Genomic DNA, 16,878 nt, shown 5'->3' with positions numbered 1-16,878 from the left:
CACCTGCCTTAGGTGACCCTGACTTTGAAGGGGGGTTGCATGAGCTCCAAGCCCTTCAGTCCTACCAATTCTGTGATTCTGTGATTATGCCCTCAGTGACCCAGCTGCCCTAGGACAGAGCGCAGTTGGAGACGAGTGCTGTGAATTCTGGTTCCCAAGACCTGCTTGTGCATCCCGAGGCCACACGTAGCATATCCCCGTGCTTCCACATGATCTGCAGCCCCAACGGGGCAGGACGTGGCCGCTCTTTGCCAGCACAGTCAGGGCCCTCTCTGAAACATCAGCGCTTGGCGAGGGCTGTGCAGGCGGCTGTGCAGGAGGAGGCATGGAAGTTCTCCCTCTGCCAGGAACCAGCTGGAGGGAGCGTCAGCGCTCAGCAGCAGCTCCCGAGGGATGCGCTGCCCTCGCACAGTGTACGAGTGCCATCTACAGGGGGTCCAGCCTGGGCCCCCCCAAGCCATCCAGCCCCTCGCCACTGGTAACTGCTGTCCAGTCTGCAAGGCCGTACGAGGGGCACAGCCTCGGTTTATCCAGGGAGCGGGGTCAGCATTGCCCCGAGGGCTCAGCACAGCCATGGACAATGTCACAGAGTCACAAAATGGTTTGGGTTGGAAGGGGCCTGTAAAGCTCATCCTGTTCCAACCCATGGGCAGGGACACCTTTCACAACCCCAGGTTGCTTCAAGCCCCGTCCAGCCTGGCCATGAACACTTCCAGGGATGGAGCAGCCACAGCATCTCTGGGCACCCTGTGCCAGGGCCCCACCACCCTCACAGGGAAGAACTCCTTTCCAATAACCCTTCTAACCCTCCCCTCTGTCAGTGTCATTCCCCTTTGCTTTGTCACTCCAGGCCCTTGTCCATACCCCCCCTCTCCACTCTTTGAACCCCTTTAGGCAAGGGAAGAGGCTTTAAGGTCTCCCCGGAGCATTCTCCTGGCTGAATCCCGCAGCTCTCAGCCTGTCTCCACTGCAGAGGTGCTCATGATCGCCGTGGCCTCCTCCGGACCCGCTGCAGCAGTTTGGGACACGGCTGTTCCTGCCGTGTCCGGGCACAGCCCCGCGGGCGGGGACCGGGGGTCCCTCAGCCCCGGCACCGCTCCGAGCCCCCTCCGCGGGGTGAACCGCAGCCCCCACAGCGCCCCCGGCGGCCAGGCGGCACTGCGCGGGATGGGCGCGGGGCACGCTGGGAGATGAAGTCCCGCCCGTGGGCTGCGCTCCGGCAGGCGGCAGGTGGCGCCGGCGCCCCGAGGACTACAACTCCCGTCGTGTCCCGTGCTCGCCCGCCCTGACTGCGGCACCGGGGGCTGAGGTGGGCACCGGGCACCGACCGCAGCTCCCCCCGCCCGGACCCCCGTCCGGCCCCGGCACCGATCCCGGGGAGCGGCGCGATGGGCGGGGAGGACGAGATCGTGCGCATCGCCAGGCGCCTGGACAAGATGGTGGCCAAGAAGAACGCGGTGAGTGGCGGCGGCAGGGCCCCCGCAGCCCGGTTGGAGTGGGGGGCCGCCCCCTGCCCCGGGCTCTTGTCTGGCGGATGCGGCCCCCCCTCTCCGCAGGGCCCCTCCTCGCTGCCGTGCTGGTGGACCTCCACCTCTCCCTCGGTGCCCGTTGTGAGGGGCCTCCCCCTCCCCAGTCCCCATTTTGGGGGCCTCTCTTTCAGCGTCTCCCCGGTCATTACATCGTGCTGGAGCAGAGGCTCTTCCCATTAAAGTGGGTTTCCCTCCCCCAGACCCAGACCCTTCTCCCTTCCCCATCCTTTGCGGAGGTGTGCGATCCACCCACGGCCAGTTATTGGGCGGGCAGCCCCATGTGCCCCTTGGGTGCTGTGGGAACCCCCAGTCCCCATACTGAGCTCCCCCGGCGCACATCTCAGCACTCCCGGGCTCGCCCTGTGCTGCCTGCACGGTGTTCTCCTCCTGGAGAGCATCCTCAGCCCTTCTCTCCTGTCCCGTTGGGAGCCCTTTGGAAGGGGAGTGCCCACCAGCCCCGGCCTGGGACTCCAGTTTGCCCTCGGAAAAGACCCCGGTGCTGATGGATTTGCTTCCTGCATCTCCATCCCATACCGGCACTACTGCTCACTCCCGTGGCCTCTGGAGTGTGGAGGGCTGGCCAAGCTGCTGTCGGCACTCGGGGAGTCTCGCAGGGTGTGCTGTGACCCGTGTGACAGCCTGCGGGGACAGTAGCCGGTATTTTCCAGCTTAATGGGATATATCAGTGCTTGTAGGAACACAGTGTCATATGCAAGTGCAGAGGCAGAAAGCTGACAAGGATTTGTGATGGAGGTAGGCTGTTCATCTGTGTTTGGGGTGGGGGAGAGGGATTTTGGGGCTGGGAAGGGCTGTGGGGAGTGGGAGATGATGGGCGAGGAGGGGAAGGGATTAGAGGAGTGTGATATTCGTGTGGTGGAATGCTGGGCGCTGTTATCACATGAACTTTTGGATGTTGGACTGGCCCTGCCAGCTGTGGGTAGGGCGAGCACTGTCACTCGTGTCACTGTTGAAACAACCCAGGGAAGCGTGTTTGGGCTAAAGCGCAGCCTGTGATGCCTGTTCTCGTTGGCGGCAGGTTTTCTGCACCAGTGTTGAAATAGGAAAGGAACAACTTTGCAGAATTTGCTTCCAGCTTCATTGGGAAAGAGGCAGCTTCTTACATGAGGGGTATGCAACGTTTCCTCTTGGCTGGCGTTTGAGATGGTGCTGAACAGCAGCATGTTGTGTGTTGGCTAATCTGAGAACTCTTCCTGCAGGACAGTTTCCTGGAGTACCTGTTTGTTGCTCTAGTTTTTTCGTGGATCCTCATTTGCTGCCATTGTGCTAAATGACTCCATTTGGAGTCAGGAATCACCGGGTCACTTTGTGTGTTCAGGGCTGGAGGAACGGAAAGGTGTGAAACTGCCTGAGGGGGAAGTCAGTCGTTCTGGGTACGGTAAATGTGTGTGGTTTATGCTGGTGTGTGTTGCTTGTGTGCACGCTGAAAGCTTTGACTCTGCTTTGGTTTTGGCATCTGTTCTGTAGGGTGGTTTGCAGCTGGATTGCTTCCTGGGATGAGTCGGAAGCAGCCCTTCTGCATAGGGAGGACGGGATGTGAGGACAGGGCTGTCAGTGCAGGCGGCTTCGCTTCCCTACAGTGGTGGCTGTGCGGGCCTTGAGCTGCAACTGGGCTTGGAGTGGTCGGTGTTGTAAATGAGCTGCTAAATGTGAACAGTGGAAGCCTTGTTTGAGGGAAGGGGGTTGGGAGGAAAGAGCCAGCTGAATGGAGACAGGCCTACGCCAGGCTGGGATCTGCTAGAGGGAGACAAGTAATTTCCAATTCTGTGAGTGACTGCCAGTTTTAGGTATCTACAGATTCCTAGTCAGATTTTCTCTGGTCCTAGGTTCATGGATGGGGTAAGGAAACTTCACAGAACAAGTTTCAAGTGATCAGCTCTTCAGCATCACAGCTTGCTGGCTTTGCTCCTGGTCTCTTGTCCTGAGCAGAGTGGGGTATTAATATGAAAACTAGGAAACAGCTACATGGAGTCACTGACAGTTGTGATTCAGAGTGTGTTTTTCAGGTGTTAAAAATGTTCAGCTTGCCAGGTGAGAATAATAAACTGATGCTGCACTTGTACCATACATGAGCAAAGACCTGTAGCACTCCAGTGGTCTTCTGTTTTGGCCATTCCAATAATTCAGGTGCCTTCAGGTTGCAGGATCTACTGTCTTTCTGGAACAGCAACACCAGCAGTGAGCTTGCTGATATTTCAGGGAATGCTTGTTGGTGTTTTTCCCTCTGAATTCAACTTTCTGTGTCTATCCCCAAGCTGTTGAATTTCTTTACTAAAAGCTGAGGCACTCATTCTCTTTCTCTTTTCTGCCCCAGGAAGGTGCAATGGATTTACTGAAGGAACTGAAAAGCATGCCTATGACTTTGGATTTACTGCAGGTGAGTTGCACAGTTATGGTAAAAAGCTGAAGTCTGCATCTGGATGAGTTCAAAATGTTATCTAAAAAACCTTAATAGATTTCCTCACACTTCTTCCCTCATGCAAAGCGTCAAAATAAACATTAAATCAAATAAAATAGTGCTGAAGTTGGGTTTTGGACTGGCAATTAAACAGCTCTGGGTCACCATGTGTGTAACTGCTCAAATCTTGTTTTTAGGCTGCAAAAAGAGGAAAGACTGGGTTAAAATAGCAAACACAGAGGGCAGCTGTAGGGGAAGTTCTTTGTAATGGTGATGTTCAGGACACTGGGGAGGAGTGAGCAGAATTACAATTTGGAGGTTGTGATGCATCTTGGAGTTTTTCACTCTAAGCTTGAATGTCACTTTTAAGTGTGTAGGGAGGGGATTTGTGGGTGATTGGATGTGTCTTCTGTTCAGTTGTGGAAGCTGGAGAGTGTCATCTCTCTCTTCCAAAGTTGTAAGGGTCAGAGAATCGTTCTGCAAGCCCTTGGATACTCCCATCCTGGTCATGGCTTGGACTTTGTCGTGGTTATTTGGGATTTCAGTGAGTAACTAATAATGAATCTGTTCTGGAGTGATTCACTGGGGTGTTCCTTTGCAGTCCACCCGCATTGGGATGTCAGTGAATGCACTGAGGAAGCAGAGCACAGATGAAGAAGTGATATCACTTGCCAAATCCCTCATCAAATCTTGGAAGAAACTTCTAGGTAAGGAAATCAGTGTGTTCCTGTCAGATTCAGCTTGTGAAGAAGCTGGCTTCAGTGGGAGGCTGAGTTTTTTGGGAGAGCTTATCTCTTGATCTGAATAAAACATTCTAGCAGATCAGCCTTTACAATTCCACCCTCTGTCTTTCGAGTTTTGTGTCCTGTCATGCATCCCCCTAGATTTAGCTCCTGTTTAGCCAGCTGATCCTTGGAAGAGCACTGAAAGCTTCAGGACTATTAACTTGTACCTCATCACATAATAATTAGTGATGTTATTTGTAGAAACAATATCTGTGCTCTGAACCCTCTGCTCCCACTTGTGCTCTGTGTGGCATTGACACCATGTGTGCTGTCAGCCTCGTGCAACAGCTCGGAAAGTGCTGGAATGCATTTTGGGTGGTGAGTTGGAGAAGGATCTTAATTCACCACCTTGTAGATAAACTCACATGGACTGTTTCCAGCTGGAGAGGCTTTCCTGGTTATGGGCTCCCATTTCTTGCTAGGCTGGATGAGTGCTAAAAGGGCTCTTTTCCTGTCCTGCCTGGATTGTCACCTCCTCATTAGATTGGGTGTGTCATTGGCTAGGCTCAGACAGTTTACCTCTGGGTCAGACTTGTTCTACAGTGTCATGAAAGTCCTGTTCAGGGTTGTGCTGTTGACTTTCAGCAGCACTTGGGAATCAGAAGAAGCTGTACTCCCACAAGGACCAGCCTGTACTGGCCCTTCAGCTGGTGTTGGCTGGAAATTCTGCTTTTAGTGGTGCTTGAGAGAACTTGATCTAATCCCTGCTCAGCAGCCTCTGAAAGAAACTTTTGTGATGAGGCATGTCTTGTGAGAAGCTTATCTCCCAGGCAGGGAAGGTGATTGCTCTCTAGTTTGGTGAGGAAAGCTTTTGTTTGAATCAGCTTCTACTTGGAGGCAAGGAGAAGGTCTGTTGGAAAGCTTGAAAGCCATAAAGGCATTTTCTCCTGATTCTTTTTGGGAGAATAATGACTTGCTTTAGGCCAACAGTGGGTAGTGTGACAACATTGAGGAATATAGGCAGGGCTGTAGCATAAAAACCAGTTCTGAACTGATTCCTCTTTTGAACATAGATGCTTCTGAGGAAAAAAATGAGGAGAAAAAGAAAAGCCTGTCCTTGCCAACATCTTCCTCCAAGGAGACTGGTAACTCAAGAGACCAAAGGTAATACTTCCCTTTTACCAAAGATGACACTGTTAGAGAATTTAAATTTTCCTAAGGCACCTTACTTTAATTTTTAAGTGTCTGAGTCGAATTTTGGGTAGTCAAATTCCTGGTCAGAGACACTGGAAGTGTTTCTTCTTCAAGGTTGATCTGTGTGGTGTTATTAATTAACTGTAATGCAGTTAACACATCTAAGAAATACAGTGGCTTTAGTGAGTTTTAAAATTTTATTCATATTTTATTTCATTTTTTTACTCTTGGTTATGTGTTGTTTCTTCTAGTAGTAGAACATTCCTCTGTTCTTTTTTATGTTGCATTTTTATGCATTTTTGTTCATTTCTAACTTTGAACACCTTAGAATGAAGATTATTTTTGGCCTTTGCAGTATCAAGTGATGGATGGGATTGATTGATACATTACTAAAGTAAAACTTCCATTTCTTTGTCCTTGACAAATCCCAGCAGAAGTCCCCTTTTCCCTGTGGTTGGTGTCCCCCAGCTGGCAGGTCAGCTGCATGCTTGCTCCTTGCCATGCCTTCAGTGCTGCATCCTGTTTCCACTGCCTGTGACTGCAGCTGTTGAGTGCAGATAGTGATCAAAGGGGAGGGGGAAAAATGGGATTTAAAGCTTTATTATAGAGACTTCTCTCGGCCTTAGATCCCAAGAGGGTGTGTGCTTCCTAGATTTGGCTCTTAAGTGATGTAGCCAATTTCCCAAGTTTGACAGAAGATTTAGAGTATTCAGGCTGTAGTCCTGCTGGCTTGCAGGATTTTCTGTGTTTGTAGCCTTTGTTGGTCACTTTCTTGTCACTTCTTTATTTTTGCTCAGCTCTCTCAAGGCTTGGCACTTCAGGGTGAGCTTTTGCAGCTCGATACAGAGCTGCTGATGGAGAGAAGGCTGCTGATGCTGAGCTCCATGACTTTAAATGATCAGTATCTTTGGTTATCTCGCTTCCATAAAATGGGAAAAAGAATCGGCTAAATATTGCAATGAAGGGACTTGGGAGACTTCACAGCCAGGATGGAGTTCAGTGATGCAGTGCAGAATGGGAGCCAGGGCTGTCCAGATCTAAGTATATCTGTGTGGGATTTCACTCAGAAGACGATCTTGGCTCTAGGCACAGAGGCAAAACCCCTCCTTGCTGCCTTCTTGCTTTGTCACTTACGGGCTATGTGGAGTGGAGCTGTCTGGCTTGTGCTGCTGATGTTCCCTTGTGCCTCAGTGTGCTGCAGATACTGCAGTTTTGTGGGGTTTTTTAATCCTTGATGCTTTTTACGTGTATTCAGCCTCCATCTTCTGACTAGCAAAGCATCCCCTTGGCTGTGAAGGATGAACAGAAGCCAATGGATTAGTGTAGCCTAGACCAGGAGCAGGGGCCAGCTCCTAGTGTCAGTCTGTTGAGCCAGGCTCTCTTCCAGAGACAGGAATGCTTTTTATCCAGTCCTGCAAAATGAGCTACTAATCTGCCTTTAAAAAAATAATAATTTATTAGAAGAGAAGAGTCTCTGTTCTCTGAAGCAGAGGCTGCAGTAGAGTTAGACTGGTTGCTCAGTGTGTGATACCTGGTTCAGATGAGGCTGTTGTCAAGATACCAAAGAGATCAGTTTGTATTCAGGTATTTCAGCCTCTTAGCCTGATAGATTTTGGCTACGCCTTCCATTTTGGTCAGGGAGAAATATTTGACTAAGTCTTGGCCTGAAACTCGTCTTACTTTATGGAGCACAGATGTAGCAATCCCTGTCTAGTGACTGGAGCTATCAGTGCAAGACCTGAAGGCTCTGAGCCAGCCAGTGTGGAGCTGGCACCTGTGAATTTAGATGCTGCGTTACTCTAATCCAAAGCATATTCTGTTGTTCTGTAGAATTTCAGACCCATAGTGTAGTACATTTTCATGGGCTGTGTCTAATGTTTCTGTCTCTGGCAGCATGAGGTTTTTCTTTTCCAGGATTCTCTAAACTGCCTTTATTAGGAGGTTTTGGATCTGTTACCTGAATTTAGCTCTTCTGTGGGATTTTCTTCCAGTGCAGCCCTGAGTTCTGCTTGCAGTCCCTGACTGCTGCTTTGCTACCATTTTGTTCCAGCATAGCCTTGTTTTATGTATAAACTTTTGCTGCCTGGATAGATTTACAAGCTCTTTCTCCTGTTCAACAGGAACAGTGTGAACCACAAGGATTTCCTGAAATAAGTCTTCTAGGTGTGTTTGAGCTCTATTTCCCAACTATTCTATTTATAAACTAACCTCTAAACCTTAATAAATAATTTTCTGTCTTTGGAATGGCTGAGAAGTCTGTTTCATCTAATTCTTGAGGGATCAGCTCTCATCTCAGGGCGTGGATGATGTCTGTGTGTGCAGGCACATGTATCTTTCCTCATCAGCTAACAGAAATGGGACTACCATGCATCTTGTTGAGCTTTTTTCCACCCCCAAGGAATAAACATCTAAATATTTGAGTCAATAGCGTTTGCAGATAGAACCATCCTGAAAATCAAGTATTACCTCTGCAAATACAGGTTTGAAGACCTGTGTTTAAGGAGTCATTGTAGTGAAGGTCAGGGTTCTGAGTTCACACTGAGGTCACTGACTTCACACTCACGGTTTTGCTCTGGGAGACCTTTGTTTGTTGCTTGCAAAATGACACAAAATTTAACTCTGGAAGAGTTCTCAGGGAAACTTCTCCTGCAGCCCCTTCCAAGCACAGCACAACCTCTGCCCAAGCTATCCCTGACAGGCTTTTTTCAAGCTCTTGACAGCCCTAGAAGACCTCAGGGCAAGGTATTTCCACAGCTGCCCTTGGCAGTATTTCCAATTCGTAACTCACCTTTACAGTTTAAAACTTACTCTCAATCAAAACCTGTCTTACTAAACCCATTTCTACATCCTTCTGTGGATTTTTTTTTCCTACCATCTGCCTTTGTAAGGAGTTTCAGGACTTGTCTCCTTTAAGTTTCCCTTGCCACAAGCCACCCATATTCCTTCAGTCCTTCCTTTCACTGTAAGTATGTTCTCTCGGCCTTTTGCCTTTGTCCTTTGGGAAGTCTAATTTTTCCAAACTATTTTATGCAACATGAGAAGCTATGATGTTTTAGATGGGTTATTCCTGAATTATGGGTTATTCCTTAGTGTATGCTCTGGTATATACACCCCCATGAGTGCTGCCTGTGATTTGTATGTAGCTTCTTAAGCACAAAAGTACCTGATGGCAGTTTCTACGTTCCAGATGGGAGAAAATCATCATCTAATGGATTATTTACAGGCTAAATTGTTTCTTCTTTTTGTAACATGTGCAGTGTAAATCCTATTGAAGTTTTTGAGCTGCTTGGACACAAATCTGTTCCTTGATAGGCTCCTGCAGTGCTGACCAGTAAAACCAGCTGGGAAAAAGGGGTTTTACTCAGCTACTGGTGAAAGAGAAACACAGTGGGCTCACAGTACAATCTCCCTCACAGGGTGCATCATCTCCTTCATCTGAGCAAGAAATCAAAGTTCTGCTTTGGTTTGACCTGAACAATTTGCTGAAGTTTCACTGGTGGATGCTTCTGAAAAGGGCTTGGCGAGGTTCTGAACCGTGGAAATCCAGTAGCCCCAATGGTGATCTGTGGGATTTGAGCCAGACTGGATATGACCTTAGTCACAGGAGCTCCCAGGATAAGTCCCTAAAGTTGTCTGGCTCAGTTCGTGCAGCAGCAGATTCAGAAGATTTCCAGCTTAGTGCTGTTTTTTTTGTGGGCTGACTAATCCCTTCCAGGACAGCGTAGTGGAAGTGCTTGTTCATAACAAATTTATTTTTGATGGCAAAGAACTGGCAGTAGTGACCCAGCTTAACAAAAATTGTCAAGCCACTTGGATCTTCAAGGAGATATTGCCAGCATGGCATGGGTGAAATACGGAGATTTCTCTTTTTTTCTCTTTCTGTCTCTTTGTGCAATAATGGTACCAGGCATTGGCCGTAAATACAGGGAATTTTACAGCCCAATCACCAAAGCCAGAGCAATCTCTTCTGAAGAAATATTGCTGTTCTGCTGCCTAGATTTAGGGGGGAGAACAAAGCTCTAGAAAATCATCTGTGAATCATACTAGCCCAGATCTTTTAGCAGCAGTATTTGCAGGGCTGACTAACTCTGTGTGCAGATGTTAGGCTTTCTGGGTGCACAGCCAGCTGAACTGCTCAGTGAGGTTCCTTCTCTGCATGCAGACCCCGCAGCAGTGACTCAGCCTGCCCACATCATGTGCTGGTTGTGCAGGCAGGTCTCCATCCAGCTCCCCTGGCAGGTGACTTGACTGAGTCAGCCACAGCAGGCAGGTGTTTGCATTCCCATGCCTGTGATTGCTTGCAGGTGGAAATGGAGTTATTTTTGGGAGCAAAGCAGTATTTCTTAGTCCTTTGCTAGCCTGGCACCTCTGTGAGCTGTGTGCGAGCTGTGTAGAGGTGCTTTTCTGTGAGATGAGTAATCAGAGTCTTGCTCAGATTACAGGAAAAAAGGAAGAACCTTTTATGTGCTACGCTTTGTTGGTGGTGTTTTTTAAATATCAAAGCTGAGGGAGCCATTTTCTGTCTTTTTCTTTCTTTTCCTTAGCACAGCAGCTCCTTCTTCTGGAGCTTTCTGCTTGCTTTCTGCTGAGAGCAGTTATGGGCTTGGTGTCCTGCAAAGTTAAAGAGGAAAGAAGCACCATGAATCTGCATTGCCAAAGTGAGAGTGCTGATGGTCTCAGATGTCCCGAGTGTATTTGGGTTGCTGGTGGTGTCCAACAGTAATGTTTTCACTTGATGCCCAGTGGTGCAGCAGCTGATACGTGTTGAATAACACAGGATGGTTGGCAGGGTTGTTCATGAATTAAACCTCTGCTGGCAGCCTGCAGTGTCCACAGGAGAGCTCGTGTCTGGGCTGAGGGCGTTGGCCGCTGTGTTGTGCTCTGTGCTGATTTGGGACAATGACTTTGCACTGTGTTCTGACTGGTTCTGTATTACGATTAACAGGATGCTTGGCCACATACCTGCTGCTCCCTTCTCTGCTCTCAGTGGCCCAAACTGAGACATTCTGACAGGTGAAGTTTTTCTTTTAGCTCCAACAAAAGGCAGGAGCCTCCAAAGACTCCGACCACCCCCAAAATCACCACCTTCCCTCCGGCCCCCATCACCTGCGACGCTGTGCGCAACAAATGCAGGGAGATGCTGACAGCAGCTCTGCAGGCTGATGGTAAGTGCTGGGGGAAGCCCTGCATTGCCTCAAGTGCTTCACAGCTCCTGGAGCATTCTGACAGAGACTGTCAATGCAAGCTCAGCTTAGGCACAGTGTTCAGGAGCAGCCTTGTCAAATGATTATTGCCAGCAGCTCAGTCTAGCCACTGGTCACCCCTTTGATGAACTGGCTGCTGTTGCAGCGTTTTCAGACACTTACACAGGGACCTGGCTTGAGCTGGAGGTATGATAATGTGTCAGGCAATGGCTGATAAGAACATGGGATAACTTGGGGTCTTCTGCTCTGCAACACAGGGTGGTCTGTGCAGAAGTTTAATCTTTCAGGTGTGCAGGGATTTGCTTCACTTTCTAGGTCTTTTCTGATTGTTGTCTTCCCTGTCACTCTTGGGGCACAAAGTGAAGCTGTAACTTGGTGCATGGACTTTGTAGGAATGGTGCTTATTCCAGTCAGCATCTGCTGTCAGACTCTGCTGCCTTTGTAGACAGGAGCTCCTTAAATATCGTGGTCCTCTGGATCTGGGGTGGAACAGGTCCCTCTTACATTCAGACTGTGCCATCTCAAGTGAGAGGCAACTGCAGGTGTTCAGCATCTCTGGAAGTTTGAGCATCTGGTTGTGTCCACATTGCAGATCCCTTTAAAAAATTGGGGTCTAAGCACTGCAGTCTCTTATTAATTTGGAGCCAAGGAATGTAGATGACAGATGGAGAAGTTCATGAGGTCTTTATTTCTAGCCTTCCTGTGCATGTGTTTATGTGCTGCATTAAATGCTCTGCACAGCTCTTACAAAAACCCTTTCCGTATGAAATCTTGGAAAGAGTTCCCTTGAGCCTTTCCCTAAGCTCAGCTGTGCCCTACCTTCCCTGCTTTATGGTGTTGGTTACCATACTGGCTGTCCAAATCTGTGGCAGCTATGCACTCTATATGATGCTGTTTAACTGGTGTGTAGGAGAGGAGGGGAGGAACAGACAGTCCTGAGGTGAGATGAGAAAGGAAGGCTTGATCCTCATGCTGCACACCTCCAGACAGTCCCAGATGGCTGGTCTGAGTTACTTCTCATTGAGGTGAATGTCTGATGAAACTCAATTCCTGCCTATATATGTTGGATTTCAATTATATTAAGAATATATTGGAAAACTAAGTTCTTGGGCCAAGGCTGTTGTTAGCTTTGTCTCATGGAGTCCGTATCTCAGAGAGGCACAGGGCACAGACTGCCTGGATTAATCTGTTTTCATCACTGCCCTTTTCCAAAGGGTCAGAGAATAGCAAGAGCAAAGGCCAAGATGCCATTTGATGGGAAGAGCATGTGAATCAGAACAGCAAACTGTCCAGGTTTGTAGCTCAGAAATACTGAGCCTGGGGAGCCCTGGCCTGGTTGGAAGCCACTGAGCTCCTGTTTCTGCTGTCTTACAGACGACTACATCGCCATCGGCGCTGACTGCGAGCACATAGCGGCCCAGATTGAAGAGTATATCCTTGCTGTACAGTGCTTCCTCGAGGGCCTGCATGCCTCCAGCAGTGAAATCCATGTGCTCAAAGGAAAAATGGGACTGTCTGTGCATAAATGTTCTGCTGCAGCTTGTCAGGGTTCTGGATCTGGTTCCAGCTCTGATTGGCTGAGTCCTGGGTCACTAAGGAGCTACCAGTGTGGAGTTGGGAGCTATAATCCCTAGCTTTTCCCTCCCATCAGAGTGCTGTTTCCTGTTTTTGATTCTGCACTTCCTGTGGTCCCTGTTGGAGGAGAGTGTGTGGATCTAGACAAAAGCAATGGAAGGGATGGAGCAATGAGGATCAAGTTCCATGTTGATGTGAGATAAACCAGGAGTTTGCTTGGTTTGGGAACTGTGGGGTTGGAGGTGCAGCTGGGTTTTCCCAGTGGAGGGGTTAGTGGCTGCCTTGCTGAGAGAAAGGGCAGATTGTAGAACCTGAGCATAGCTGAATATTTCCAGCACAGTGAAAAAGCCCAAGCTGGAAGCCCCTGGACTTTGGGATTGTATAAACCTGCTTTTAAATCCAGCACTGACCTCTCAGAGCAGATGCTGCTGTTGGGTCCCAGCATCTCCATCCTGGCAGTGGATGACACTCCCTGCTCTTCATGGGTGGCTGGGAAGTGCTTGATGCCTCTGGGTTGGTTGCAGGCTCCTTGACTGCCCTTACGCATCTACCAGGATGTCAAGAACACTGACATGAAATACAAAAACCGCGTGAGGAGCCGCATCTCCAACCTGAAGGACTCCAAAAATCCTGAGCTGAAAAAGAACGTGCTGTGTGGGGCCATCACCCCTGAGCAGATCGCGGTGATGACCTCGGAGGTGAGGGAGCCTGAGGAGCAGGGTTTGCTTCTCAGAGGGGATGTGTCCTGAGGCTTAGCTGCAGGAAAAGGGCTGGACTGCTGCCAGGGTTGCAGATTTCTCAGTAGCTGCTGCCAGAGTGCATGGAGTATGCTAGTGATGGCATTTGCAGTGTGGAGAGTGGTTTGTTGGGCCTTCACGTCATCTTGAGGCCCTGGGTATAAAGCAGAAACCAGAATTGGAACAGGCTTTCTGTCTTAATACTCATCTGTCTGGCTGCCCTGTCCTGTTGGCTGTTTCCACTGTAGTGGGTGTGGTAGTAAAACTGGGCAGATGTGATTTTATTGCCTTTTTTTTTTTTGAAAGGAAATGGCCAGTAATGAGCTGAAAGAGATCAGGAAAGCCATGACAAAAGAAGCAATCCGGGAGCATCAGATGGCCAAGACAGGAGGGACACAGACTGACCTCTTCACCTGTGGAAAATGCAAGAAGAAGAACTGCACCTACACCCAGGTTGGTTTTCCTGCTCCTGTCTTGGCCTCTGCACAGGACACGATCCGTCACGGTTGTGAGCTCGGACTGCTCCGTGACAGGCCCTACAGCACAGCACAAATTTTGCTACTGGTGGACAGAAAACACTCGAGGCTGTCTAAAATGTACTTTTGCATGTTTCCGTGAGCTTGTGTAACTCTTTGGCTCAGTTGTACAAGAGCAGGAGTTGTGCAGCACTAAGGAAGCTTTCAAAAGTGCAGCAGTGCTCTACACTGAAAGCAGGTGCTGGGAATGCTGGGATTCAGACAAGAAAGGAGTGGGTAGTATAGAGGAGAGGCTGCAGAAACTGAGTCAGATATGTTGATGGTACTAAAAGTACAAATTAAGAATATAGATAACCTGCAGCTGGATAAGTCCCAACTTATTTAAATTCAAATAGCATGAAATGGGTGAAACAAAAGGAATAAATAAAGCTGTGATGTGAGCAGACAGAGGATTTTTTTCCCCCATGGCCAGCTGCTGGAAGCCTTGTGCATTACCAGTGCTTTTTAGCTCACATGTTCATGCCAGGCATCTGGAGATAAATGTGCCTTTGCTGTGAGTCACTGGTTTAGAATGTGCAGATACCCAAAAATGCACCAGCAGCCACCAGATTGCTGCTGAGTGACTGCGCACAAACTGCGTGTGCAAGTGCCGGGTGAGACTGCTGCATCTGCTTGGACTTGACATACAAACACATGGAAAGAGGAGGAGATCCAGGAATCTGACCAGGGAGTTTCCTTTGGCTCAGCAGCAGCCTTGCATCCCACAGTGCTCCCTGTAAGCATTCCTGGGCTGTCCCAGCACATGGGACTGTCTCCACCTATAGTGGACTGGAGTTTGACTGCCTGGAATTTGAGCAGGAGACAACAGTGTCTTCTAAATAGAAATATCAGGAGGTTTTCTGTATTTTGATTTGTTTTCTAGTGAAATCACTAGTGGGTGATGAGATGTTGTAAGTTCATCCCAAGTAGATGAACTGGCATTTATGAGCATGCTGGAAGCAGGCAGTAAAAGGGGAGAATTACAGACTTTAGCTATCCACCATTCTTGCAAAAATGGTTAATTTGCATCATGCAAATACTGTGACTCTTGCACATTGGGTAATTACACATGTAGATCATCATAATCACCCCTCGGCACAGTTCTGCCTGACTAGTGTAGGGAGTACCAGTGTTTTCAGTCTAGATCTGCCTTGTGGTATTCAAATGCCACGAAAATCTGGTTTTTAGTGAAGTATGTGTTTCTGGCAAGAGCCAGTCAGAGGCAGCAATCACATCTGGGTTAAATATCAGAGTTCCTTAATGGCTCAAACACAAACCAGACTGGAACTGTGCAGAACCTGGTAACCCAGAGTGTGTTCCTGTGAGGCCAGGATGTAGGACTGGTCTGTAAATGGGAATGGCTTGAGTGCTTTTTTATGCATTGCTGTGGAGCATGGGCTTGGGACTGAGGGGTTTGTCATGGCACTGCTGGCCACATCCCTTCCTGGGGACAGTTTGGGGAGGGATTGGGTATGTCCACTGCCAGAGTCACCTGCAAGGAATGGGCAGCAGATTGGGTGAGGAGGGAAATATACTGCCCCAAAACTTGTCACTCAGGTAATGTCAGGCTGGAGAGGGTCATGATGTGTGTACAGATGTGTATCTGTGTGTAGCACAACCACCAGACTTACTTTACTGGAAAGCTCCTTTTGCTGTCCCAAGCCTCAGTCTCGTTGATTTTGTGAACCCAGCATGAATCCCTGGAGGCCAGAGGGACAGGGCCATGTGTGGTGCTCAGCTCTCACCTCCCTTCTGTCCCCCCAGGTGCAGACCCGCAGCTCCGATGAGCCCATGACCACCTTTGTCGTGTGCAACGAGTGTGGGAATCGCTGGAAGGTAGTGCACCAGGGCTATTGCTGGCACTGAGGGGTGTTGGGGTGGCTGCACCCACCATGCTTCAGGCACTTGGCTGCTGCTCAGACGTGCTTGCCAAACCCTCACTGGCTCTAGAGAGCGATCTTTCCTCTCAGCACAGAGGCAAGAGCTCCTGGGTTCATCCCATCTCTGCAGATCAGCTGGGGTCAAGTCTCACTTCCACATACCCTGCTCTGTCCTCATATCCTTCTTCCATAACCTGCTTCACAGTGCTTTCCATGCTGCCTCTGCTCTCTGAGGGATAGTGGTGATGATCAGGATTTCAAAACTGGTCTTTCATGCTGTGCACAGAGCTCAGGGTTGAGCAGAAGTCTCTGGTCAGTGGTGAGCAGAAATGGTGCCAAAGCCGAGAGATTCACATGGGAGCTCCCTTTGGCCCCTGCTTCTGAGAAACCCCAAGCCCTTGCCAGCTTTTGAAACAAGCCCACACCTGGATCCTTACCTTCTTCTGCAGTGAAGTTTCTAATTGGGGTTTAAACTCCTTTCTCTTGCAGTTCTGCTGACATGTGCCATGGCCCAAGAGCGGCAGCCAAATGCAGACCCGAGCGCAGCCTCCACATGCCGGCTCCCACGGCAATTGTGTTTTGTGTCCCAGTGAGTTTGCATTGTCACACTCTGAGAGCAGCAGCGGGGAGGCCTGGGCCTCGCAGAGAGCCACAGCCCTGGGCTGACAGGTTGGCAGGAGAGCTCACTAAACACACCCAGTCATTACTTTCTCATCTAAGCGAGTACGGTCACTTTCTCTTCAAAACTAATATTAAACATTTTTGTCAGTTTCTGACTTTTATTTCAACTGTGTGTGCATCCCTTTGTTTTTCCAGCATGGGAACTTGACAGGCGGTCCGTGTCCCAGGTGGATGAGGACTGAATAATGCCTGGAGCAGCAGAAAGTGAGATACGTCTTGTAGGCACACCCTCGGTGCGTGAAGGCTTGTTCCTGTCACCTCATGGAATCTCAACCTCTGGGCCAAGCCCTGGGGCAGCTGGGTGGGCAGTACTGTTGACAGGACACAACTTTTGGGGTACAGATCAGATGTTGCTTTCCATCTTGGCACCATTCACTGGATTTTGCACTGATTCCTTGGCATTTTGAGCTTTTAAATGCCAA

The 16,878-nt window shown here is 49.2% G+C and overlaps 1 protein-coding gene across 4 annotated transcripts; it reads left to right on the top strand.

Annotated features, from left to right (window-relative positions):
• Nucleotides 1-1,254: 1,254 nt before the first annotated feature.
• TCEA2 (transcription elongation factor A2) lies at nt 1,255-16,563 on the top strand. 4 transcript variants are annotated; one of them, XM_042047274.1, is made up of 11 exons: nt 2,566-2,657; nt 2,747-2,920; nt 3,862-3,924; nt 4,547-4,652; nt 5,744-5,834; nt 10,896-11,029; nt 12,443-12,499; nt 13,187-13,341; nt 13,687-13,833; nt 15,660-15,731; nt 16,265-16,563. In XM_042047274.1, the coding sequence occupies exons 3-11, from the start codon at nt 3,871-3,873 to the stop codon at nt 16,271-16,273; spliced, it is 825 nt and encodes a 274-aa protein (XP_041903208.1). In that variant the 5' UTR covers nt 2,566-2,657; nt 2,747-2,920; nt 3,862-3,870; the 3' UTR covers nt 16,274-16,563. The 4 variants fall into 4 exon arrangements, with proteins under 4 accessions (XP_041903181.1, XP_041903191.1, XP_041903199.1 ...); XM_042047257.1 differs by lacking the exons at nt 2,566-2,657; nt 2,747-2,920 and adding an exon at nt 1,257-1,457; XM_042047265.1 differs by lacking the exons at nt 2,566-2,657; nt 2,747-2,920 and adding an exon at nt 2,071-2,282.
• The last annotated feature ends 315 nt before the right edge of the window (nt 16,564-16,878 follow it).

This window comes from Corvus kubaryi, unplaced genomic scaffold, assembly GCF_017639235.1.
Source record: "Corvus kubaryi isolate FWS band 111438036 unplaced genomic scaffold, C.kubaryi_AGA036_p1.0 134, whole genome shotgun sequence".
Lineage (NCBI taxonomy): Eukaryota > Metazoa > Chordata > Aves > Passeriformes > Corvidae > Corvus > Corvus kubaryi.
Note: the sequence above shows the minus strand (reverse complement) of the source record. Positions and strands in the feature narration are given on the sequence as shown.